The sequence below is a fragment of the Pan troglodytes genome, chromosome 3 (genome assembly GCF_028858775.2).
Source record: "Pan troglodytes isolate AG18354 chromosome 3, NHGRI_mPanTro3-v2.0_pri, whole genome shotgun sequence".
Classification (NCBI taxonomy): domain Eukaryota; kingdom Metazoa; phylum Chordata; class Mammalia; order Primates; family Hominidae; genus Pan; species Pan troglodytes.
In genome coordinates, this window is record NC_072401.2 from 77,817,751 (window position 1) to 77,845,223 (window position 27,473).

At 39.4% G+C, this 27,473-nt stretch overlaps 1 protein-coding gene and 1 long non-coding RNA gene across 3 annotated transcripts; one reads left to right on the forward strand and one right to left on the reverse strand.

The window, feature by feature from the left end:
- Positions 1-1,134: 1,134 nt before the first annotated feature.
- Positions 1,135-27,407, forward strand: SGCB (sarcoglycan beta). 2 transcript variants are annotated; one of them, XM_016951747.2, is made up of 6 exons: positions 1,135-1,161; positions 14,602-14,811; positions 18,355-18,540; positions 19,289-19,480; positions 19,802-19,933; positions 23,945-27,407. In XM_016951747.2, exons 2-6 carry the CDS (start codon positions 14,632-14,634, stop codon positions 24,146-24,148), a joined length of 894 nt encoding a protein of 297 aa, XP_016807236.1. In that variant the 5' UTR covers positions 1,135-1,161; positions 14,602-14,631; the 3' UTR covers positions 24,149-27,407. The 2 variants fall into 2 exon arrangements, with proteins under 2 accessions (XP_016807236.1, XP_517299.2); XM_517299.6 differs by lacking the exon at positions 1,135-1,161 and adding an exon at positions 9,949-10,038.
- LOC107974323 (uncharacterized) lies at positions 1,350-3,422 on the reverse strand. The gene is made up of 3 exons (XR_001716996.2): positions 3,221-3,422; positions 2,131-2,235; positions 1,350-1,579 (listed from the first exon to the last, which is right to left on the reverse strand). It is a non-coding gene; the product is annotated as an uncharacterized LOC107974323 (long non-coding RNA).
- Positions 27,408-27,473: the final 66 nt, after the last annotated feature.

Here is a 27,473-nt window from a genome sequence, read left to right on the forward strand (position 1 = left end):
TTGTACTGTGTGCCTGCAAAAGCCACAGACACTCAACACTGGCCTGTAAAGGCAGCCCAGAGGGAGGCTGTACCCTGCAAAGCCACAGGGGCAGAGCTGCCCAAAACCATGGGAACCCACCTGTTGCATCAGCATGACCTGGATGTGAGACATGGGCTCAAAGGAGATCATTTTGGAGCTTTAAGATTTGACTGGCCAGATGCGGTAACACACACCTGTAATCCCAGCACTTCGGGAGGCCGAGGTGGGTGGGTCACCTGAGGTCAGGAGTTTGAAACCAGCCTGGCCAACATGGCAAAACCCTGTCTCTACTTGAGTGTGGTGGCGGGTGCCTGTAATCCCAGCTACTTAGGAGGCTGAGGCAGGAGAATCACTTGAACCTGGGAGATGGAGGTTGCAGTGAGCTGAGATCACACCACTGCATTCCAGCCTGGGTGACAGAGCAAGACTCTGTCACCAAAAATAAATAAATAAATAAATAAATAAATAAATAAAAATTTGACTATCCCACTGGATTTCAGACTTGCATGGGGCCTGTAGCCCCTTTGTTTTGGCCAATTTCTCCCATTTGGAATGGCTGTATTTACCCAATGCCTGTATCCCCATTGTATCTAGGAAGTAACTAACTTGCTTTTGATTTGATTTGATTTTTTATTTTTTTAATTATACTTTAAGTTCTAGGGTACATGTGCACAATGTGTAACTTGCTTTTGATTTTAAAGGCTCATAGGTGGAAGGGACTTGCCTTCTCTAGGATGAGACTTTGGACTTTGGACTGTGGACTTTTGAGTTAATGCTGAAATGAGTTAAGACTTTGGGGAACTGTTGGGAAGGCATGATTGCTTTTGAAATGTGAGAACATGAGATTTGGGAGGGGTCAGGGGGCAGAATGATATGGTTTGGCTGTGTTCCCACCCAAATCTCATCTTGAATTTCCACAGGTTGTGGGAGGGACCCAGTGGGAGGTAATTGAACCATGGAGGCAGGTCTTTCCTATGCTGTTCTCCTGATAGTGAATAAGTCTCCCAAGATCTGGTGGTTTTTTAAAAAGGAGACTTTTCCTGCACAAGCTATCTCTGCCTGCTGCCATTCATGTAAGATGTGACTTGCTCCTCCTTGCCTTCTGCCAGGATTGTGAGGCATCCCCAGCCATGTGGAACTGTAAGTCAATTTAACCTCTTTCTTTTTTAAATTGCCTAGTCTTGGGTATGTCTTTATCAGCAGCATGAAAATGGACTAATACAGTTACCCCCAAATTTTACAACCCTCAGAAAGAAAAATATTGGCTAAAATACCAATATTTAAGCAGCTCCTTCAAAACAGAACACACTTTGACTAAATGTCTGTATTGCTCATTTAATAATTAGACTTACAGTGTCTTAAGATAGACTAGATCTTCGAAATCACCTTAGCATATGCTACGTGATATTTATCTCTACATATGCCCCAGTGCCACAATTAGGTTCAAGACCTTTAAGACCTGTAGTCATTTCATGTACATCTTGGCTTCCCTAGAATTCAAGGATGTGTTGTGTATAGCAGGAACTTGTGTTTATGATAAGAAGCGTTGGTCTTCCTCCTGATGATCAAAATAAAGGAAATGTTTCACATGTTTATTCATTATTTACCCTCCCTACCCTAGTACTTCCAAAAAAGGATCTGAGATGGCTTATAGTAAGACACTTGAAAATACTGTCAGATTAGTAATATTTTTAAAGGAAAAAGCAAATATGCCCAAAATGTATGCCCATGTACTAAGAGCGTCATTTTATATTTTTTTCTGGGCTTAGTGGAAGCCAAAGCAGAAAGGAAAATGAGTTTTATGATAATGATTGATGTTTAAAGTACACATATTAGCTCTTTCAATGAAAACATATTTTATTGGTACCAATCTAAAATGTGTTTGCTCATTTCCAAAGAGTATTGGACAACCTAGATGAAAGATCTCTTAATAAATCTTTTTTAAAAATATGTAGAAAAAATCTTGATATTATTGTTTTGTGAAACCACCTTTGATCAATGCTGAAGGAGTAATGCTAGAACAGTTCATCAAAGAGCAGGCCAAGTAATTGACACTCCATTTTTAGTTCTCAGGTGATGTTATTTGATACAAGCTTAGAACTTGCATACCTGTTGGAATAAGTGGATGTCTTCGTAAATGCCGTTAATGATGGTCCCCTCTGCAGAGCTTTTGATGGGTGCTAAATAGCAATCAATTTAAGAGAGAGCAAAAGCCTGGAGTGCAAATAGTTTATATTGCTAATTAAAGAGTCCATGTGTGTTAAATTATAAGCATGTAGTCAATATGGCTGAGATTCTATTTTAAAAGTTGATAAGTCTTGGCTGGGAGTGGTGGCTCATGCCTATAATCTCAGCACTTTGAGAGGGCAAGACAGGCATATTACTTGAGGCCAGGAGTTTGAAACCAGCCTGGCCAACATGGCAAAACCCTGTCTCTACTAAAAATGTAAAAATTAGGTGGTGCACATCTGTAGTCCCAGCTATTCGGGAGGCTGAGGCATGAGAATTACTTGAACCCAAGAGGTGGAGGTTGCAGTAAGCCAAGATGGCGCCACTGCACTCTTGTCTTGAGTGACAGAGTGAGGAGACTGTGTCTCAAATAAATAAATAAAAGTTGATAAGCCTCGTTTTTTTCACATATGACAGAAAATACCAGATAAGTAATGATTCTCTTTGGGGAATATTCTGATGCTCAAATTTTGTCCTAATTTGATTATTTTAGGACATTACCAATTAAGCAATTTTGGGAGAAGTTGAAAGAACAGCAAACTCAAAACATGAACACTGTTGCTTTATCTCACACTCTGCCAATTAGTGAATTCTTATGACTTCATATAAATCTTTAATCACTCGGAGACATTTTTTTCATCTATAAAATGAGTAATATGGAATAGATGAGCTCCCAGATCCCCTGCAGTTCTGACAGTCTTTAATACTGTTTTACCATACTGATTAGGTTCAAGATTGAGCAAATCTTGATCTTTGTTTCAATTTTTGGTTCATAGTTCACCTTAGGTCAAGCATTGATTTTGGGCGCATTAGCCAATCACCAAAAGTTGGGCTCCCTTTTTTAGTAAAATTTATTCTGCCAGCTTGCTAGAATAACTACTATTGCTAACCTCCAGTCAAGGAAGTTATCTATAGTTGCACTTTTAACAAATTTAAACCCAGCTTAAACTGATAAACTTTTCCTAATTACCTCAACCCCTCAGAGCTCATCACTTTCTTCTTTATGCTTTCTCTCTTTAACTTTTGGACATGTTAATATTCTTGCAATTATCATGCTATATTATATTTATTTGCTTCCTATCTAAGCTTTTGAGCTTCATGAAGAAAAGGAGAGAGGCTTATTTAGCTTCATATCCTCAGCACAGCAACTGGCACATAAGAAAGAAGAAACAAGTTGGGGGCCAGGAGGAGGAAGGGAGGAAGGAAAAGGAAACAGATTGGAAAGGAAAGGATGTGATTGGCTGCTTTGTATCTGATGTCATAATCCACTGAGATAGAAGGCAATTTTAACAGCCAATTCGTGGTTCTTACGGTGTCATAATTCTACTACCTAGCCAGGAGTGATTTGTTCTAGAAAGGATAATGTGTCAAGTACGTAGATGGAATAGGGTTTTTGTTTGTTTTTGAGATGGGGTTTCACTCTCGTCACCCAGGCTGGGGTGCAATGGCATCATCTTGGCTCACCTCAACCTCCATCTCTCGAGTTCAAGCAATTCTCCTGCCTCAGCCTCTCGAGTAGCTGAGATTACAGGCATGCACCACTACGCCCGGCTAATTTTATATTTTTAGTAGACATGGGGTTTCTCCATGTTGGTCAGGCTGGTTTCAAACTCATGACCTCAGGTGATACGCCCGCCTCGTCCTCCCAAAGTGCTGGGATTACAGGCGTGAGCCACCGTGCCCGGCCTTGGAATAGATTTTAATTTTGTCTACCCTGGATTTTTACCTACATCAGTCAGCTTGAAAGATTTTTAATTGGGTATTTTAAGAAGCCAACAAAAGATGAGCTGAATCCACTGCCTGAAGTGAGAGCGGAAGTGAGAGCTATGTATATTTAGTTCACACTACACCAAACATAAATATATGCAATAAATTACAGGGGATTATATTACGCAGTAGGATTTTCATCTTAATTTCAAGTCTTCTTCACTAAGGACAGTTGCTAACCCTTAGCCAGGGGGCTGATAAGAACAACCTGTGTTTGGCTTGGATGCTCTTTTAAGCACTCCTCATCCTTTCCTGGCTGAGCCACGGTATTCTTGTCCTTCTGCTGTCTGTGTTTGGATCTTGTGTCTTTGGATCAGGGCCTGTATTACTATTTGAAGAAAATCTTTTAGTCTTTGCTGACCCACTTGCATAAAGTTGCCTTTAAATGCAATGTTTATCCAAGGTATTGCTTAGGCCCTTTGTGCTCAGAGGCACTTTGTTCTTGTAGGTAGCAAAACACTTCGTCTACTTAAGTGTTTTCTAACCTGAGTGTTCTGTATTCTCCTTTCAGGAGTTCCGTTTTGTCCTTTTCTCTGCCACATTAAGGGAAAGGAAAATATTTTCTAAAAAACACCCATTGGAGAACAAATGAATTTATTGGGAACTGAGTGGGAGGCAGGTTCCCCCACTGACAGAAGGAAGAATGCTGTTTCCTGTGTCATACCAAGGAGCACTACCCACTCAGAGCAGCAGTTCAGAATTTTTTTGTACAATTATTTCATGTGCACTATTGATTAAACTATAAAAACAAGAGGAAATTTTAAATATATCACAAGTGTATCACCTTAGCACCTAAATAAACTATAGAACATTTGCAACAAATACAGATTAGAAGGAGAAAAAACCCAAGGTAGATGTAGTGTGATTTTGGAGAGCTGCAAAATATTTTTCCTATCGCAACCCAGGTTTCCATCATAGGTTTTTCAGAAAAGAAGGCGTCCTCACCCTCCATCTTTTCAGCTCTGCTAGCTAAATGCAATGGCAAGGTCATGGTTCTGTGAAAATCCCCCGAGGAGGAGTAAGCTCAGGACATATCAAGCTATTGCAGAGACACAGTGGATATGGTCTACCTTGCAAGATGTCCTTAAGCACATCAGGAGAGGGATATGGGATAGCACGAGATAGTCCCTAGGATGAGTGATGTTGAAATAGATCCTTTTCAGCACTTTTAATAAACACTTACTGGATTTCTAGTGTGACACAACCATCTGCCTTAAGCATGGGCAGAATTAAGCTCAGTCTCTGTTCCCTAGAATCTCATAATCTATTCAAGAAAGAGAAAAGCAACCATACTTCAATGTTATCAGTTAGAGTAGATAAACGTTCTGCGGAAACAATGACTCCTCCTTTGCCTCCTTTCCCATCTTCTGAAAAAGGATCAGGGAAAGTCATAGAAAGGTAATGTTTAGAGCCTGTTTTGGAAGGATGGAGAGACGTTCACCAGGAAGAGAAGAGCAACTTGAAACAGGAAGAATCATAGCAAAGAGGCATGAAATTGAATGGAGGGGCAGAAAATGACAAATAGTAGTCCAATGTGACTACAGAGTAGTCAGGGAATCAGAGACAAGACTGCAAAGATAGTCCTGGTTTCAACTATGATGGGTCTTATATATCAGGCTAAAGGAATTGATCTTTATTTCATAGGCAGTGGGGAGGCAGCAAAGGGCTGTAAATAGAAAAACTGTATGATTGGGTCTCTTTTATATCACATTGGAGGTCACAGAGGTTAAGTATGGAAGGGGCAGAACTGGACCTTTTAAAGAGCACTTAGAAGACACAGAGATGAGGGTTAGTCTAGTGGCCTTCTCTGGGGTATGGTATGGTGAGCATTAGATACTGATGTCAGAGATACTTAGATGCTAGTAATATTTTTTACCCAATAGAAAAAATTAATTTAATATTCATCAGAGCTATTAAGTATGTATTATATACTTGGTTCTTAATGTGTTCAGGACTTAGAGCAACATGGAAAATAATAACACATTACCTCTGCTTTGTAAGGAACTCAGTCTAATCAGAAGCAAACTGTATATACATGAAAAGTAAAGTAACAAGATACTGCACTAAGTATCAAATGGGTGTTACAGCAAATTAGTGCAATAATAGTTAAAAGGAAAGAGCAATAAGGACTGGCTGTGATTGTCAGGAGGAGGTAGGACTGAGGTTGGTTCTGAAAAATGGGAAGAATCTGGAGAGGCATGGATTCACAGATAACTAAAACAGATGGACAAATAAATAAATTTCAGTATAGTGTGATGTGACAATAGCAGCATGCTTGGGGATCACAGAGAGGTCCACACAAATCAGAAATGTATGATTGGGAGAAGGTTTAAGAAAGGCTTTTCAGAAAAGATATCCCTTGATCTGAGTTTTAGTGGACAAGTAGAGAACAGCTAGATTAAAAGGAGAAAGAGCCACGTATGCAAAGGAACAGAGCCATTAAGAACTTGATGAGTTCGGACAAGCAGATGGGGGCTGCAAATATTGCACAGGGATAAAGGGATAGATTACTTTGTCTCTGATTCCCTGACTCCTCTGTAGTCACGTTGGATGTGTGTGTGGGACAGGCAGGAAACAAGGCTAGAAAGGGGCAGAAGGACCAAAAGTTTCTAACCTTTTGGTGAAGGACCAAAATTTGGTGAAGGACCAAATATAAGGAGCTTAAATTTTATCATGAAAGGTATTGGAGTATGGTAAGCTTGAGGGTGAGGAGTGACATGATCAGATTTGTATTTTAGAAAGATCATTCCAGAAATAGTATAGAACTACTTTGAGGTGTCTGACTAGATGGTGATATCATTCACTAAGGGAACACAGGAGGACCAGATTGGGAAGAAAGGTTTTGAGTTCAAATTTTTCATGTGTTGAACTTGAAGTGTGTATTTGTAACACACAAACTTGGTGGCTTTAAACAACAGAAATTTGTTGTCTTACAGTTCTGGAGGTTAGAAGTAAGAAATCAGAGCCTTCTGGAGGCTCTAAGCGTATATCTGCTCCATCCCTCTTTCTTAGCTTCTGGTAGCGGTTGGCAATTATTGGTATTCCTTGCCTAGTAGAGTGATCACTCCAATCTCTGCTTCTATGTTCATATCATCTTAGTGTATGTTGCCATCCTGTCCTCTTATAAGGATAAGGGCTCATCCTAAATTCAGAGTGATCTCAAGATCCTTAAAAACATCTGTCTTAGTTCATTTGGGCTGCTATAACAGAATATGGACTTGGTGGCTTATAAACAACAGAGCTTTATTTCTCACAGTTTTGGAGGTTGGGACGTCCAAGATCAACATGCTTAGAGATTTAGTGTCTGGTGAAGGCCTGTTTCCTGATTCATAGATGTCACTGTGTCCTCACATGGTGGAAGAAACAAACCAATTCTCTTGGATCTATTTTATAAAGGCACTAATCCTATTCATGAGAACTAATCATGAATAGTGATAGCTAATCACCTATCATTTCCTTCTATGATGTGAATGTGTCCCCAAAAATTCATGTTCGGAAATTTAATCTCCAATGCAACAGCATTGGGTGGTGGTGCCTTTTGAAAGCTGTTCAGGTCATAGGGGCTTGGCATTCCTCCCCTCAGGATGACAAGGTGTTCAAGGTAACATCCTGGAAACAGAGACCAGACCCTCATCAGACAACTGAACCTGCTTGGACTTCTCAGCCTCCAGAACTGTGAGAAAATAATTTTTTGTGCTTTATAAATTCTTCACTCTCAGATGGTCTGTTATAGAAGCACAAAGTGGACTAAGTCAGCTTCTAAAGGCCCTACCTCCTAATATCATCACACTGGGGGCTAAGATTTCCACATGTGAAATATTCAGGGGAGACACAAACATTCATTCTATAGCAATCTGCAAAGACTCTGTTTCAAAGTAACACCACGTTCACAGATACTGGAGGTTAGGACTTGGATGGATATGCCTTTTTGCAGGGCACTATTCAAACCACTGCAAAGTGAACAAAGGTGTAAGTGTCTTCATAATCTGACTCATACTCCAGCCCTGGGGACCTGTGTTTTGTGCTTCCAAATGCTAATATCATGCAACAGTCAAAAGAAAGAGCAAAATTAAAGGCTGTGATGTATGGTAGAAAGAGCAAAGACTCGTCAGATGGACCTAGATTCAATACTGGCTCTTTAGGAGTTGAAAAGATGGTCAGCCATTTAACCTCTACAAGCCTTGATTTCTTCATTTGTAAAAGAGGCATTGCCAGGCACAGAGTTGACTTTAAATGTCATTATTTCAGGGGAAAAAAGGCTGACAATAGTACATTTGAAAATAACCCACGTTAAAATGTGGTCATGTGAGTGAATCGGATCTCTTTAAAAGAGAATAGAAATTGGCATTAAGAATAGTGGGATGTCCTGTCAGAGATGGACATCAGCGATGAGGAAAGAATCCAAGAGAAGGTGATATTCAAATAGCCAAAGGGGCATTTGGTTTCAGGAAAATTGGCTACCAGGTATCTCACCACCTAAGTGGGAGGGAGGTTGGCAAAATCAAGTCAGGGCTTAGAAATTGGGATACTGGGCAGATTTCTAAGATATCTATTAAGTTTAATTACTGTGCTAGACATTGGAGATTAAACGATGAGTAAGACACCTACCTTCCAGATAGAACACACCATCTTTTGAATGAAATCAGCAGGTAGACAAGATAAAAATACAATGCAATCTGAAGTGCTGGAAAAGGCTAGGCACAGAGTTAAGGAACAGATCTGTGGGAGCCTCTGAAGCCTTTAGAGAAAATATGACGTTTGAATAGATTCTTGAAGGATGAATAAGAGTGCGCGTGCCAGGGAAGAAGAACTTTCCCAGCAGAGAGAAAAACGCAAAGCTTAGGAATTAAGGACTAGAAGATAGGAACTCAGAATCAGTTAAAAGCCCAGTTGTGCAAATTGATCAATGAGACCACAGGCAGAATATTAACACAGAGCCTTACTGCTGACTCCTGCATCATTGGGCTTTAACTTAGAATTTTCCTGCCTAAAAATGCATGTTTGTGCCACAGACTCAGAGAGGAGTGAGTCTAGAGATATGAGTCAAGTGGTTCCAGCATTTAGGAAAAAAGAAATGCAGACAGACTGATGACCAGCTAGGTACTGACTCCCACTGAATTAGACAGTACTAGGGCCCAAAGGTGCTTATTAGAAGTGATTCAGCTACATGAGGAACAGTTGCTATTGACTTCACTGCATTTTTTTTCAGCTAAAATAATTATTGGATTATATCTACAACAGGGAACAATGAATGTCTACTCAAGTAACTCGTACATTTGAGTGGCTTCCCGGTGTTCAGTAAATGTCCGTTCAATTAGGTTCCCGAGGATATACATGGTAACACTATCTCCAACACTAAATGAAAAATCCATCCCCAGTATCGCAGGATAAAAACATCAGACTTCATAGGCCTCCGAAGTCAAGCAGCCCGAAGGATTCAACGTCCTCCTTGAGGAATCTCAGTCTTCAAGACTCCAGCCACCTAAGTGACCACTCGTTCACTTCTGCCCACGCAGTCACCACGCCGGTCCGCGTCCACTTGTGGTCTCGATATCGGCCCCTCCCACCCTAGCCAAGGAGACCTTGGTCCGAGAAACAAAGAGAGCCTCACAGCTCCGGATGGCACCGATCTTTCAGCGATAGGGAACAAAGGGGAAGGGGAGAAGCGTCCTCGATTTTTGAGGGTGCCCTTTCTGAGGAATCTGCAGGCGGCCCGGGGTGGAGCGGAATCCCCATAGGCCCCTTCTGGCCCCTGTGCAATACAACGCGCCCCAGGCCAAGGTCCTAGGTGCAGGGGCCGCCGCAGAGCCTGAGCCCGCAGGGCTGGGATGCGGGTCGTCAGGGATGCGGGCTGGGGAGGGGAGGGTGTGAGCAGCGGGTGCCCCCAGTCCCCACCAGGGCGCAAGCGCAGGCGCGCAGGGTGCGGTCGCGGAGGGGCGGGCACAGTCGGGCGGGGAGCTCGGCGGCGGCGGGCGCGGGAAGATGGCGGCAGCGGCGGCGGCGGCGGCGGCTGCAGAACAGGTCTGTGAGTACCGCTGCGGCCGCGGGCTGGAGGAGCGGGGGAGGCCGCGTCCTGCCGGCTGGGCCCGCGGGAGCCCTGGCCGGGGGTGCGGGGGGCGCGGGCCGCAGGGTCTGGGTTCGGCGGGGCCGATCGGGGCGGGGCGGGGCGGGGCGGGAGAAGCTGTGCCCCGACGAGGATGCTGGCACAAGCTGGGGACCAGGAGCCAGGGGCGGCCTCGGCCTCGGCCCGGCCTGGCTGATCCTCGGAGGGGGTGAGGAGGGGTCTCCTTCCGGAGAGCCTGGGAGGCGGTCGAGCCAGCCTGGAAGCCTGCGCTGGGACGTGCCAGGGACGTACCCCGTTCAGCCGCCAGCAGAGATTTGGATAAAAATAACCGCAGCCCCAGCGAGAAGGCTCCTCTTACAAGAAACGGGTCAGCTGTTGCCCCGGTGTCAGCTTGCCATCTTTTTTTTTGTTTCTGCCATCTCCAATATGCAGACATCCCAGATTTCCCCTCACGCTTTGGTTTTTGAAGATTTAGTCACCAGTCTAAAACTATCTCCGTTCACTTTTAAAAATGATTTATCCAAGATTTCCTGACCTGCATTGTAAACTTGTAACTTAGAATGGTTTAAAAGGCTCCTCATCCCCCCAAAATCTAGTTATACGTATGCATACATGTACATGCATATGTGTGTGTGTTAATATATACATACACGTAATCGCTAGGGTGATTTATTATAATACAAATAATTTTCAGTAACTTTCCCCCTTACCTAACTTACTTTTCCTTTGAACAATTATAGTAGTTTCTCTTTAAAAAGTCTCATTCTAAAACATTGTTGAAAAAAATGAGTCAAGTTTTGACCTTTGGAACGATTTTCTTAGATAATTAACTTTTTAGAGACCTATTAGATATATGTCACTGGAGGGCTCATTCTGAAGATAAAAGACGTAAAATCTCTCTTCAAGGAGCTTAAAGTCATACAGCCAAATACATGCAGAAAAAATCAGCTAAAGACAATAAGGCAGGCTGCAGATTTGTAACAGTAAAATAAAACATAGAGGAATGAGTGAAACTGAAAGGAGACAAAACTTCTTGGAGTTGGGATTTAAATTGTGCCTTGGCTTTCCTCATTTCCCGCCTAAGTTATCAGCTTCTGTTTCAGATGATTGTTTTTCCATCTGGTTCTATTTTTGCTTTACACATAAGTGGGGCAGTCTGATCCGTTACTCAGTCTCCACTTCAAATTTACGCATTACGTCTCCAGCCCTGAACTTAACTGAATTTTCCATAGGCACCTCAAACTCAAAAATGTTCAAAACTGGACTCTGTCGTACTTACTATTAAAAAGGCTACAACCATCCATTCACTTGTTTAACCTAGCCAGAAACTTAGGACCAAGGCCATTTTAAGGGAGCTGAGAAGGACCTGCACTTGGTTTAATGTTCTGCTGTCCTGGGCTTGAGATTTAAACAGTGAGCCCCACATTTTCTTTTCCCCCTGGGCCCCACAAATTATATAGCCAGTCCTATTTGGGAGTCATCTTCGACCCCTTTGTGCCACACTCATATCCAAACAATCACGAGATCCTGACAGTTCTACCTCTTAACACCTTTCCCCAGACTTCAGCTTCAAAGTCAAACCTCAGTCAGTACCTCATTGGGACTCTTAGAGAAACCTGCTGTTGATATCTTCACCTCTAGGCTCTTCAGTTCCAGTTCATCTCTTTTTGGAGTGATTTTACTACAATGCAAATCTGATTGTATAGGAAACCTATTTTAACTCTTCAGTAGTTCCCCTTTGCCTTCAGGATACAGTCCATTGTTCTTGTCGTGGTATTTATGTTGCTTACTGGCCCCTAAGCACATCTCTCATTGTATTTCTTGCTTCATCCCTACACCTATCCTTCTCACCATCCACATAAAGTGACCAAAATTAGTTCTCCCAGAGATGGTTGCCTCTCAAAGTCTCCATGCTTCTTCCTCTGCCTAGAGTGACCTTCTCAGCTCTTTGCCTGGTTAACTCCTGTCCATCCTTCAAGAGTTAACTCAACCTTCAGCTTTTCTTAGAAACTTTCCCTGATGCCCTTGCCTGCTAGGTGAAGATGCATTCCTCTTCTGTACCCTTTCTGTATTGTATGCATTGCTCCACTACAGCACTTGTCATGCTTTGTGAACTGTTAGTCACCTTGTCTGTCTACCTGACTGGCCTGTAATTAAGCTCCTTGAGGGTGGACACTATGTTCATCCTGGTAGCTTGGAGCACCTGGCTTATAGTAACTATTCAATAAATGTTAAATGCATCAAGATGAAGACAGTAATGTGCATGGTTTGGCAGAGAAGAGTAAAGACTACGTCTCAGGAGGGATGAATTTTGTCCTTTCTCTCTTTTATGTGGACCTATATTCAAACTTTGGCTAACACTTTTAAGTTGCCCATCTGTTAGGGCTGTCAGAAGCCTGAGGTTCTTTTTTGGAACCTGACTACAAATTCTGTTAAGTCTTCTCTTAAAGTATCTACTTAATCTCTCCTTTTTCATCCCACTTTAGTTTAGGTCCTCTTAACCTCAATCCTCCATTACTACAACATCCCCAGCAGCTTACTTACTGGTACTCCTCTTTCTTCTCTCTCCTACAAATGCCCACACCTTTAACACTCTGAATTTGTGCTCAAAAACCTCCAGTGACTCCCAATTAAATAGGACATAAAGACTAGAATTTGTACCCTGCTGTCCGAGAACCTTCACAACCTGGCCCTACTTTTCCAACTTCCTCTTCCCTGCCTTGCCATATCTGACCCATCTACTTCTCCCCATTTCCCTAACAACTCCAGGTCATCCTGTCTCTCCTCCCTTTGAACTCTGCAGTGTGTATTGCCTAGACTATTGATTTTGGCACCTGAACATACAGAGTGCTTTATTGCATTGTTAAATATTTTATGTTAACATGTACACAAATCATATCTGTTAATACATAGAGGATAAGGACCCTTTCCTATAGTTCTTTTGTATTCCTATCTATGGAATTAGTGTTTAAGCATAAAGTGCTTAATACATGCGTATTCAACAACTGAATTTTCTCAGAGCTTTAAAAAATAAGTAGGACAGTATCCATTTCTGCCCATTTCTTTTGTGCTCTTGATATTCAAGATTATTACCCAAAACGTCATTCAACCATAGTCTAGGTCAGAGGTTCTCAAATCATTTTGGTCTCAGGTTCTCTTTACACTCTTAAAAAATGGAGGATTCCAAAGAGCTTTGGTTTATGTGGGTTATATTCATTGATATTTACTATAGGAGAAGTTAAAATGGAGAAATTTTTCAAGTACAGGGCTATACAAGCATACATTCTGTTGAGTGATGATGCCATCACGTTGGTCATGTAGCCTTTACATTCATGGGCCTAGGAGAGTAAAAACAGCAAACAGTATCTCAGTGTTATTTCAAAAATACAGTCCCCCAAAGGGTTTGTGGAACCCTCCCAGGACTCCCCACCCTGCATTTGAAAACTACTGATCTAGGGTAATGTGAGCTCTAGTCAGTGAAATTATAAGTAACAAACTGTGTCAGCCTTTCCGGTCTTATTTTCATATAAATGAAAATATATACCGTTGTCCCTCAATATCTATGGGGGATTGGTCTCAGGACCCCCAAAGGATAGCCAAATCCATTGATGCTCAAGTCCCTTATATAAAGTGGTGCAGTTTTTGCATGTAACCTCTGCACATCCTCCTGTATACTTTAAATCCATCTGCAGATTACTTACAACACTGAACACAATGTAAACACTATGTAAACAGTTGTTATACTGTATTGTTTAGGGAATAATGACAAGGAAAAAGTCGTACATGTTCTGTACAAATGCAACCATTCACTTTTTTTTTTTTTTTTTTTGAGACGGAGTCTCGCTCTGTCACCCAGGCTGGAGTGCAGTGGTGCGATCTTGGCTCACTGCAACCTCCGCCCCTCCAGGTTTAAGCAATTCTCTGCCTCAGCCTCCGGAGTAGCTGGGATTACAGGTGCGTGCCACCATGCCCAGCTAATTTTCTTGTGTTTTTAGTAGAGACAGGGTTTCACCATCTTGGCCAGGCTGGTCTTGAACTCCTGACCTCGTGATCCACCCGCCTCAGCCTCCCAAAGTGCTGGGATTACAGGCTTGAGCCACCGCGCCTGGCCTCAAATATTTTTGATCCACAGTGGTTAAATCCATGGATATGGATCCCACGGATATGGAGGGCCAGTTGTATACGTAAAAAAATTAATAAATTATTAATAAAAGCAGTTACTCACTATAGGATACGTATGACAACTCTGCTCAGAAACAAGCTGTATACTTTGACAGTGGGACTGTTGAAAGCAGAGAGGAAAAATATCAGATAGTGACCTTGAAGTTTCTTCTGTACTTTCCTTCTAAGCACAGTTATGCCCTTATTTGGAACTGCAACTCAATGTGACTTGCAGTTTATTCATGGAAAATGTGTCAGTAACCAATTCAGCTTGCTATAGCTATGAATTTGCACCTAATAGATAAATGCACCAAAACGAGAGGGTATAGCTGTTCCATTATGTTGTATTTCATTTTTAGCAAAGTTCCAATGGTCCTGTAAAGAAGTCCATGCGTGAGAAGGCTGTTGAGAGAAGGAATGTCAATAAAGAGCACAACAGTAACTTTAAAGCTGGATACATTCCGATTGATGAAGATCGTCTTCACAAAACAGGGTTGAGAGGAAGAAAGGGCAATTTAGCCATCTGTGTGATTATCCTCTTGTTTATCCTGGCTGTCATCAATTTAATAGTGAGTATATTGTAAGAATACTCATTTTAATTGCCATGGGGAATTTTTTATCTGCTTTATAGTGAAATCATAGACTTTATTTTCTCCTTTTCTATACATGTCTTGTCTCTTACTGAATTTTAATGAATACTTTATTAAAAAAACTAGTGTGCTAATATTTTCATATATTAATTTCATTTACAAAAAAATGTGCATGGGTTTATCCCTTTAATGGACTTAATTTTTAGCAAGGATAGAATTATGAGGCTCCCACCTAGCTCAATCGGTAGAGCATGAGACTTTTAATAAGGATAGGATCAACTCAATAGAAGAGAACTTTGCCAAGATGATTTTATTGCTTTCACATCTCCTTAAAAATATAATCCTTTCTGTTTTCATTTAACTTTTCCTACATTTAATGTTGCCTCCTCAGCTGGATTTTAAAATTTTAAACCCTTTGATGGCAGTAAAAGGTTATATTTTATATTTCGAAGTCCCCGTTGTCAAAGGATGCAAGAATCTGGTAGGCTGATTCACACTAAAGTACTGAGGACCTGATAGGATGCCTTTTCCAAAGATATTTGCTTTTTTAATGAAGAAATCCTTTTAATCTGAAGTTGTGACTGTCTGGGGTTAAATCTGAAACTCTGGCATGTGCATGTACAGATATTTTCAGAAGGAATGATTATTAGTATACTCAAGACTGATCATGAACATAGTCTGCAGCAGTTTTCAAGTGATTCTTTTTGTGTTATTTTCTACTTCTAATGCATGCAAGGCAGTCTTTTTGTATTTATGTATGTCCAAAGCACTTCTGTCTAATTCTTCACTCAAATCAGAAAGACCTCTTCCTATATATTTCATATTAGATATATAAATTTTTACTAGGAGCACAAATCTGAATGGATTTTATTTTGTAAATGTATTTTATCGGAGACTTCTGATCAAGATGGCAGCATAAAGACATTTTTATCTTCTTCTCTAAAAAGCTCGTTCCAAAGTAACAATGTCACGAAACAGAAATATCTTTGAAGAAAGTCGGAAGCAACTGAAATCCTAAATCATAATAAATGAAGACACAAAGTAGGAGGAACAATGGCAGATAACTTATCAGAGAGGAGAATCTGCTTGTTGGGGAGGGGATGTTGGTGGAAGTACCTTGTAGAACCCTAAAAAGCCTTGGGAATTAGAAGTTCCAGTACCTTGAAAAGCAGAAGTGAGGCAAGAACTGAAAACAGAGAAGTCATTTGAAAATCTGTATAAGAAGCAGTGAGATCCCTAGGCCTCCTCTCCCTTCCAGCCAGCAGTTAGACAGCTACCCCTCCTAATGTCATACAAAACTAGTGTGTCTCTGGACACACTGGACCAGAGAGGATTCTATCTGCCTGAGGATACTGGAGGGTAGGGGTTGGGTTTCCATACTGAAACAGGAAAGTCTGGGTCCTGAGACTCCCTTTCCCACGCTCTCTTTTCCTCATTCTCCACCTCCAGCTCCCTGGCAGCCAGGCAAGAGACAGAAGAGCCTTCTCTGGGATTCCTGATGCATATAGAAAAAAGATCTGAAGATACTGTCATTTGGCAAGTCCCGGTGAAAAAGCCATGTAATTTCCCTCTTGTGACACCTGTCAGTCACAAGCCCTACCCCTCAAATAATTTTCTATGAATTCATCACTAAGTATGAATACTGAGCCAGGGATCAATAGACTTTTGAGGAAAGTGCCAAGAATTGAAAAATGATAGAGATGAAAACTCCTAAACCATGGAAAAAATAGAAACTCATGGAATAGAGAAAATGCCACAAAAACTACCAAAAAAAAAAAGCCCTAAATTCAGTATTTTCAGAGAAATAAGAATATACTGCATCAATGAAACAAGAATAACATGCCATTTAAAAGGCGCAAGCCAGGCACAGTGGCTCATGCCTGATAAAGTGAGACCCTGTCTCTACCAAAAAAAAAAAAAAATTAAAAGGAACAATTAAGAACTCATAGATATGCGTGCGCGCGCACACACAGACACACACACACACACACACAGATGAATGGGTGGGTGGGTAGATGGATATAGGTAGGTAGGTAGGTAGGTAGATAGATAGACAGAAGATATTAGAAGATAAAAAAACTCTTCCAGAAATTTCAACAAAATTAATCAACTCAGGAGCTCTAACATGCTGTTAATAGGAGTTTCAGAAAGAACACAGAAAACACTGTGGGGGGAAATGATCAAATACATAAATCAAGAAAATTTCCTAGAACAGATTGAAAACTACCATACTGGGTCCAGTGTAATGCATAAAAAGACACAACAAGGCCATTATTATGAAATTTAAGAAAACCAGTAATAAAAGATCCTAATATCTTCCAGAGGGGGCAAAAAAGCAGGTTATGTATAAAGAATACAAAATCAGAATGGAATAGGAGCTCCCAAAAGCAGCATTGGGACCTGGAAGGCAATAAAGCAATGGCTTTCAAAATTCAGAAAGAAAATAATTTTCCATCTAGAATTGTATACTTAGCCAGTCCAGCAATCAAATATGAAGCATTATAAAGACGTATTTTTGCCATGCACACTTTCCAAAAAATTTTGCTTCTCATACATTGCTTAGAAGCCACTGGAGGATGTGCTCTACCGAAAGAAAGATGAGGATACAGGAAACTGGGTGTCTATCAGAAGAGAAAGACAAAAGGAAGTTCAGCATGAACGTAAGGGAAAGTTTATGATTACAGCTGTGCAGGGGGCCCATACAGACCAGTCCAGCCCACGCAGACCAAACCAGAAAGATACAGGTTCCAGAAAGATTTCCCGAGAGAGAAAAATAGAACTAATATATTATCTGAGAGGCTCAGACCTACAGAAAATTGTATTGAGAGATTTTACAGAAATAGTGGAGGATTTGAGATTAATTAGATTTTTAAAGAAACTAAGGAAAATGAAGTATTAAACTCTGAGAGACAAGGTACAGGAAAGAAACTGCCATTATAGGACATATTTGGTTTGGTAATGAACAATATTTATATGGTTGTAATACTGAAAATAATGACCTTGGATTTAATTAAAACTTGAGATTGGAGCTGGAAAAGAAAAGAGATATAAATGAGCTAAATTTATCATCTGCTAAAATAGAAAATTAATAATAAAACCTAAATTATGATAAATGAAGAAATAACATATTTAGAAGAAATATTTGTTAGATATTTTAGAAATATATGTTTAGAAGAAATACGTATATTTAGAAATAAGGAGATAAATTCTAGATGAAATAGCTAAATTTGTTGAAAGTGATTGTTCCTGGGAATGAGATGTGGAGAGGGTAGAAAAAATAAGAAACTATTCCTTTTAAATTATAGACCTTTAGCACATTTTGACTTTTAGCTATTTGCATGTAATACCTTAATAAAAATAAAATTCGTTTTGTTTATAAGTGGAAAATTAATTGATATATTTACCTCACTGATAAAACATTTTAGGAGGTCTTTAACATTTTGGTGATAATATTTTCTATTTGTTTTCCAGTTACATTAAATGTATGCAGCCTACCAACAGTGGACTTGTGTTCTTTTTCAGATAACACTTGTTATTTGGGCCGTGATTCGCATTGGACCAAATGGCTGTGATAGTATGGAGTTTCATGAAAGTGGCCTGCTTCGATTTAAGCAAGTATCTGACATGGGAGTGATCCATCCTCTTTATAAAAGCACAGTAGGAGGAAGGCGAAATGAAAATTTGGTCATCACTGGCAACAACCAGCCTGTAAGTTGCCACATTAACTGAAAGAAATGCGAACAGGAGAGGGGCATTAGAGAAAAATACTTTGCAAAAACCTAGTTGATTATTGGAAAGAGATATTTTCCCTTAGAAAAATTAGTATATTTATAATATATCTATAAATGTATGAATATAGTGAATACAGTTTAAAACATCCATAAATATTAATAATACTATTGCTTTTATCATCTGTTAAAATTAGATGATTTCTTAATATTTGAGATTTTGTTCAATGGTAGCATTTTCTATGACAGATGTAATTTGTATGAGAATACATAGGGTACTCTTTTCTCCTCCATATGAGGAAGCCATTAAGAAAGCACTTTCCCAGGTGAGAATACTCTGTAGTTTTGGGGGCTCTTGAAGAGAATATGCCAATCTAGTCAGTGGCATCCCATGCCAAGAGTTGAAAACATAGTTTTCAACTGAATAAAACCCCAAGGAGGTATTCTTACCACCACCCCTGCCTATCTTAGGCCTTGGGCCATGTTCCTCCATGACTCATGCATTTTTGCAGAGCTAATGAGCAAATAAATGTATAAACCTTCATTCTAAAGAACTCTTCTTCCAAGTGGATGGAGGGAGAACAGACAGAGTTAAAAGTATTTGAATTAATCTGTTATTGGGGTTTTTAAATTTCTGTAATTTTTGTAATTTTTAAAATATATTGTTCAGGAATTTTGTTTGCAGTCTTCTTTGAAAATATATTCACAATAAACTGTTTTTTTTGAAGATTGTTTTTCAGCAAGGGACAACAAAGCTCAGTGTAGAAAACAACAAAACTTCTATTACAAGTGACATCGGCATGCAGTTTTTTGACCCGAGGACTCAAAATATCTTATTCAGCACAGACTATGAAACTCATGAGTTTCATTTGCCAAGTGGAGTGAAAAGTTTGAATGTTCAAAAGGCATCTACTGAAAGGGTATGATTTATTGGCTTTGTTTTACTAATGGGAGAGAGTTATTCTCTAGAGTTATAAAGTGGGAAGAGAGTTATACTGTTTTAAAGTAGTATAAAAGAATATATTCCAGAACACCGGAAAGGATTAATTCTAGATTTGTAATTAACTAGCTTGTGTGATCATTATCAAGTCATCTTTATCTCAATTTCCACATCTCTAAAACATTAATAGAAACATTTGACTTTCATATCTCATGACTGAAACTTCTATTTCTCTATCTCTGATAACAATTCTCACATTAATTTAGAAACTCTTTTTAGTACTTGTTTTTTAAATTTTCAGATTACCAGCAATGCTACCAGTGATTTAAATATAAAAGTTGATGGGCGTGCTATTGTGCGTGGAAATGAAGGTGTATTCATTATGGGCAAAACCATTGAATTTCACATGGGTGGTAATATGGAGTTAAAGGCGGTGAGTATTCTTTTAAGAGCTTAAGAGAATTATTAGGTTCTTGGGTACATAAATCCATATGTGGAATAGTATACAATTATTGAAAATGATATAATTGTCTATTTTTTGACATGGAAAGATGTTCAAAGTGGGTTGTGAAGTAAAAGAAAGTTACAAAACAATTTGTGAAATTCATTATGTTTATTTTTCAGAACATATGTATGTTTATAAAAACCTAGCAGGGTGTGCCAGAATGTCAACAGTGTTTAGCTGTGGATAGCAAGATAACAGATTATTTGTTTTATTTTTATTTCTACTAGCCTGTATTTTCTGTTTCTTTCTCTCTTTTTTTTTTTGTATAATGATCACTTGTTGTTTTTTTTTTGAGACGGAGTCTCGCTCTTTCGCCCAGGCTGGACTGCAGTGGCGCTGTCTTGGCTCACTGCAAGCTCCGCCTCCTGGGTTCACGCCATTCTCCTGCCTCAGCCTCCCGAGTAGCTGGGACTACAGGCGCCCGCTACCACGCCCGGCTAATTTTTTTTTTTTGTATTTTTAGTAGAGACGGGGTTTCACCGTGTTCACTTGTATTGTTTTAGAAGGCAAAAAAAAAAACCTTCTAAAAGAGAATTCTGGAAGATCAAAGTAAATATTCATGCCTTGGAGTTGTTGTTTTTAATTAAAGATTTTTCACATCCCTCCCTGAGTTTCATATCCAGTGATGTGAAAAAAAACAATTAGTAAATTTATAAAATTATTTTATTTAGATATTTTTATTAAAAATGTATTTTTAATCTATTATTAATTGTAAAGGAAAGAGGTTTTTGTCTTTATCGTGGCTGTTGAAAGTGAATTTTCTTTGTGCTTAACAGATTAAATCTGAACTTTAACAGGTATGGTATTTCATGTGCCATAAGTCCAAAAACTTTTTAATGTCTCACAATTCTGGTCAAAGTATACTTATTCAAAATGCCTTTGGGTACCTGCAATATGCTATTTAATTAAAGCGAATTAAATTTGTCTTACCAAGTATTACATGACAAAAGTGAACTTAAACGTAGGGACTTATCATTCTTTCTTATTAAAAAAAATTTCAATTTCATAGTTCCTGGGAAAAATACTTTTTAAAAGTAGTTGTTTTACTTTTATAAGCAGTTTTTCCCCCAGAACACATAATCCCATCTCTAAATAATAAAGATGGACATAAAATGTAATTCTTGCCAGAAACTCAGTTGCCTACAGAGTTAATTTGTATGTATATTGTGGTGTAAGAAGCCATTCTTCTAAGAACACTGTTGAAGAATAGCCACAGTACAACTGCTGTTCTCAGCAGTAGAAAGTCACAGAAGCAAGAGATTTGTTTAGAGACCATTAGCAACTTACCAAACCTTTTATTTTTTTCTACCTGCCACTTCTTGTCCCATTCTACCTTGTAGTTAATATGACAAATATTTAAATACTTTGAAATATACATATACACATATCAGTTTCTCTACTGTTAAAGGAAAATAACCTAGTATTAAAAAGATAATTAGCTTTATAACTTCGTTAATATCAGTGGTTAGTTCTAAAGTGTATAAGCCAATCATTAGAAATAATTTTATCAATTAAACTGCTTTTTTGAAAAAGCTGTTTAAGAAGCAATTTAGGCCGGGCGCGATGACTTACACCTGTAATCTCAGCACTTTAGGAAGCCAAGGCGGGTGGATCACAAGGTCAGGAATTCGAGACCAGCCTGGCCAACATGGCGAAACCCCGTCTCTACTAAAAATACAAAAATTACCTGGGCGTGGTGGTGGGCGCCTGTAATCCCAGCTACCCGGGAGGCTGAGGCAGGAGAATCGCTTGAAACCAGGTGGCAGAGATTGCAGTGAACCCAGATCGCGCCACTGCACTCCAGCCTGGGAGACAGAGCAAAACTCCCTCTCAAAAAAAAAAACAAAAAAAACAAAACCAACAACAAAAAACAATTTAAAGAAAGTAAAATTAAATGACCACAAGATGGCAGCATTGGAACAAATTGGAAAACTAGTCACTTAAGAATTACTGTCTATTCCATATACTACCACTGCATAATCAGTTAACCATCTCCATTATTTATAACCAGTTTTCTCTCTTTGCTTTAAATACCCTCTGTAAGCCGATGCCTCCCAAATTTGGAATTGTGCTTTAACCTCTCCTCTGAACTAAGAGTCACATATCTAGCTGCCTACTTAACATTATCCATTTTGATATCTGATAGGCATCTCACATTTAACAATTGGAAAGTTAGATTCTCCATCCCCACAAGCATGCATTTCTTTCAGTATTCTTGTACCATTAAATGACACCCATCAGTCCATAGCAAAGCCTTCTGGCTCTACCTTCAGAAGATACAGAGTCTTGCTGTTTCTCACCACCTCGGCCATCACCACCCTGGTGTAAACTGCCATCATTCCCTGCCTGGATGGTTGGAACAGCCTCCTGGCTGATCTTCTTACTTCCAAGTATTCACTCCCATAGTCTGTTTTCTACCCAACAGCCAGAGTGGCCATTTTAAAAAGATCAAGTCATTTCTGTATTCAGAATCCTCCAAATGCTTCCCGTATAATTTGGAATAAAATCTAAAGTCTATTCCCTGCCTACATGTCTGATCCTCAGTTATTTCTTTGACTCATCTCCTACTGGTTGTTCCTTCACCCTCCGTGCTTCTTCCACACTAGCCTCATAGCTGTCCCTGGAATCCAGGCACATCTTCACCTCGGGGCCTTTGCAGACACTGTTACCTCTGCTTGGAGTACCCTTCCCCAGTTACCTAGACAGCTTCCTCCCTCACTTCCTCTAGTTTCTGTTGGAATGTGACCTTATCAAACCACAGGTGGTCCTTCCTGAGCACCCTGTGTAAAACTCAGTCCCCATCTGCTCACTCTCTACTTATCCTGCTTTATTTCTCCTCATAGCATTTATCCCACCTGATGTCTTATGTGTTTTACTGTTCATTTTTTTTATTGTCTCCCCCTACCCCATTAAAACATCAACTCAATAAGAACTTGGGCTTTGCCTGTTTTACGTACTGCTGTATTCCCCAGCACCTAGAATAGTGTCTGGCATACAGCAGGCACTCAGTAATTATTTGTTGAGTGAATGAAAAGAAGAAAGGAGGAAAGGGAGAAAGCAAGAGAGTCCTAAGAGTCCCTAAAAAGAAGGATTTTAAGGAACTACAATAAGAGAATGTTTCTGGAACAGTGGGTGTGAAGAAACTCCAGACTAGAGTGCCTGGTCTTCAAATTATATGGTTTGAATCTTCATTTGCAGTGTTGCAAAAACATTGGAAATTAAAATTAATTCCCTCTAGGAGGAAAAGTCTTTTTTTTTTTTTTTTTTTTTTTGAGACAGTGTCTCGCTCAGTCACCCAGGCTGGAGTGCAGTGGTGTGATCTCTGCTCACTGCAAGCTCCGCCTCCCGGGTTCACGCCATTCTCCTTCCTCAGCCTCCCAAGTAGCTGGGACTACAGGTGCCCACCACCACGTCCCGCTTAGTTTTTGTATTTTTAGTAGAGACGAGGTTTCACCGTGTTAGCCAGGATGGTCTCGATCTCCTGAACTTGTGATCCGCCCACCTCGGCCTCCCAAAGTGCTGGGATTACAGGCATGAGCCACCGCGCTTGGCCAGGAAAAGTCTTTTTGTACTCATGATCACAAACTTACCAATCAGTACCTTTGTTATAGTTCTCTTAGGACTTACAAATGAAAATGATCTGAAACTTTATCAACATCAATTGTATCATGCACTTAGGAATTCTGATGTAATTTTAACTAACAATAGAGAAATTATGTTGCAGATTTATTTACATATGTTATGGATATATGAAGTGAAGAAGTCACTCGTTGAATCCTGATATTTTGTTTTTTATTGTTGCTGTTGTTGTTTTGTTTGTGACTTTACTCTTTCTTACTGCTTGCTTTTCTCATTGATATTTCGGGAAGTTTTGTTTACTGACTTTGTTCTGTACCCACTCATGGAGGTAAATAAATCATATTACTATTCTCCTAATAGGAAAACAGTATCATCCTAAATGGATCTGTGATGGTCAGCACCACCCGCCTACCCAGTTCCTCCAGTGGAGACCAGTTGGGTAGTGGTGACTGGGTACGCTACAAGCTCTGCATGTGTGCTGATGGGACGCTCTTCAAGGTGCAAGTAACCAGCCAGAACATGGGCTGCCAAATCTCAGACAACCCCTGTGGAAACACTCATTAAAAGAACCCCAGAGGTCACCAACATGTTTATATCTTGACTTGACTTTTTTATGCATGCAAATCATTGTTTTTACAGAGTTTGTGATAACTCATAATTATTTTAATGGCAGAGCACTGCTGTATCTGTTTTATGGTCTACATAGTTAAAATCTTCTCAGAGAGCCTAAATTCTAATACATTTTATTAATTTATACTAATCTTCATATTTACTGTTCCCTAAAATAATTATGAGAAGCAAATAAAATCAAAAGTCATGTTTAAAGACGTGTTTTTAAAATTCCACTATCCCTTTTCTAAAGGTTAAAGGTCTGAAGCAGCTGTTTAGATTCACTGTAAGTAAACTTTGGTAACTCTAATGGGAATAGACCCACTTAAGATATTTAAAAAGGTATGGCATCAGTGTTTCATGCTCTGCCTTTTAGCTTCTAAAAGGAAAGATGCAGATTTCTAGTGCATTAAGCCTGAGCCATATTCTCACATGCAAGTGAAGTCATTAAAGAACTTTACATATGTGAGATAGAAACAATGGTTCCTTCGTTTTGCACTGGGAAGAAAATATTTTGTAAAAGAATGTTTATTTGAAATAATGATAACTATCAATTGTTCACAATGTGGTGGAAATTAAAACACCATCTCAGCTTTAACTTTTAAATAATAATGATAACTATCTTTATTGAGCATCTTCTACATCCTAGGCATTGTCCTAGGCATTGCATGTTTATATCCCCAATTCTCACCACAACCCTGCAAGTAGGTGGTATTGGATCCAAGTTTTACCCATTAAGAAACTGAAGATCAGAGAAGTTAAGAAACTTGCTCAACATCACATAGTAAGTAGCAGAGTTGGGATTGGAATTCAGGCATGATTCAAACCTGGATGTACTTGATTCCAAATGCCATGTTGTTTTCACTCTCTGCACTGACTTTTTAATTATTTAAAACTCTAGAAAGATGAACGAAGGTTAATTTAAACTTACCTAAGAAGATGAGAATCAAACAAAACAGATATGCTTACTCTAGTTAAAAAGAAAATAAATCTCATATCAGACCCAGAAAGGACCAATCACTGTCCGATTGTAAGCTATGTTGGGCCACTTCCAAAATATTATACGATGGAGAGGTCAAATTTACCTACTTCTGAGTTACCTCAGTTTCCCAACAATGGACCTTGGCACACTGGAGTAACAATACATAACAGAGTTGCCAAGATATTTATACCCTCAGCACTCGGGGCAACACAGTGGAAAGTAGGGAGGCCATAGACCCAAACAAGTTCTTTGGGCCAGGCATGGCCTAGTAAGTACACCATGCCTCAAAAATAAGTCCAGAAGCACTGGGCTAAAGAGTGCTAATGCAGGAAATAATACACATAATTTTTAGGTAAGGATAATAATTTATCTCTGCTCCTAATATTACTATCCCATTGTAATTATTTATAACCCTCAAGCCGGTTGATTTTTAATATATTTGATTGGAAAAGAACTCTCTGGTATTATTAAGACTCACACAGAATCAGGGACAGGGCCCTCAAAGGAGTTTGCTGTAAAATAGGCAGTAGAGTTGTGGCATGGGCCCAACCCTGCATTCAAGTGTAACAGCATTCTGTCAGGGTCACTTTGAATTGTGCACATAAGAAAACCAATACAAAAAACAATTTGTATTCAATATTGTCACATTTCTCTCTGGTAGAAAAATCAAATACCTTAGAGATTATGAAGTCATTAAATTATACTGAAATTGGATTGACTTACTACCTAACACTGAGCGCTGTTTTTAAATGAAAAGAATGAGATTTATAACCACTTGAGTGTTATTGCAGTGATATTTGAACTCATTTGAATATATTCAATATCATTTAATGTCTGAATTATATTCAGAAAAAAATGCCGAAATTTTTATTCAGATGGTCCATAAATTAAATTGCATATTCATTACTTGTCTGCTCTATTTAGATTTATTTTAAAAGTTTATTTAAGTAAATATTTTTATAAAAACCAGAAAACACTGTATTACAAAATATTATTTATTAAATGTAGTTCAGGAAATAATCTATTTTTACTCTTTTTTGGGAAATACTTGTGTTTTTGATACATCTCCATGAAGTGCTTTTGAGATGAGAGGCTATTTTGATGTTTTTATACAACTGAAGGTTAACAGCCATAGCATTTTATGATACTTTACAGGTAGTCCTGGCTTTTTCCCTGAAACATAAGCTTGGAAAATCTATTAGAAAGCAGAACAGGGCAAACTCTCCATTTTACTTATGGCTTTTCTAATTTTTAATTAATTAATTTATTTTTTTGAGACAGAGTCTTGCTCTGTCGCCAGGCTGGAGTGCAGTGGCACAATCTCGGCTCTCGGCTCACTGCAACCTCTGCCTCCCAGGTTCAAGCGATTCTCCTGCCTCAGCCTCCCGAGTACCTGGGACTACAGGCATGTGCCACAATTCCCGGCTAATTTTTGTATTTTTAGTAGAGACGGGGTTTCACCATGTTGGCCAGGATGGTCTCAATCTCTTGACCTCGTGATCTGCCTGCCTTGGCCTCCCAAAGTGCTGGGATTACAGGTGTGAGCCACCACGCCTGGCCGGCTTATTTTTATCCACAGTAAATCTTCAGCAACTCATTGTCTCCACCAGATAGTATTTTTCTGTAAATGAAATGCTGACTTCGCCTCTTCCTGCTGTATGCTCATCCCTGCACTGAGCACAGATATGACAAGCAGTAGCCGTGGGGGAGGTGGGTGACAAAGATAGGACCCCGGGAGGGGGCGCAGGTACATGCTAGTTTCAATTACCACAGTATTCTAGAGACGGGTTGCAATGACAAGGGGGGCAAATGAAATCAATGCAAGATTTCTTAATAATGGGCAGACAGAAAAATGTAAAACCACACAAAACAGGGACTGCTGATAATATTTTAAAATATACTTATTTGTCTTCTTTTTGCATTGTGAAAAAAACAAAATAAATTTTGTGTGATAATTTTGATGATGAAAGGTGGAAGCTCTACCTAGATTTGAATGAGTGTTTTTTAAGGGAATGAGAATGTCATGGTGCTAAACCTGACAAATAAGAGATCATTGAAATGCTGAAAATTTTAACAGTCTTCTTAAAAGTATTGAGGGGGCAAAAATTACCAATTATGGTATACAAAAATAAGCCTATAAATGTGTTTCACATTGCTAACTTGAGTTTCAGTTGATTCAGTTTGTAATAACTAGTAATGAGCTTCTGTTTACAATAAAAATTCTGTAAATTGTTTGCTGTTATTTTTTTAAGGGTTATATATTAACTGTTTTCTACTTAGTCATGCAAACGTGATGAA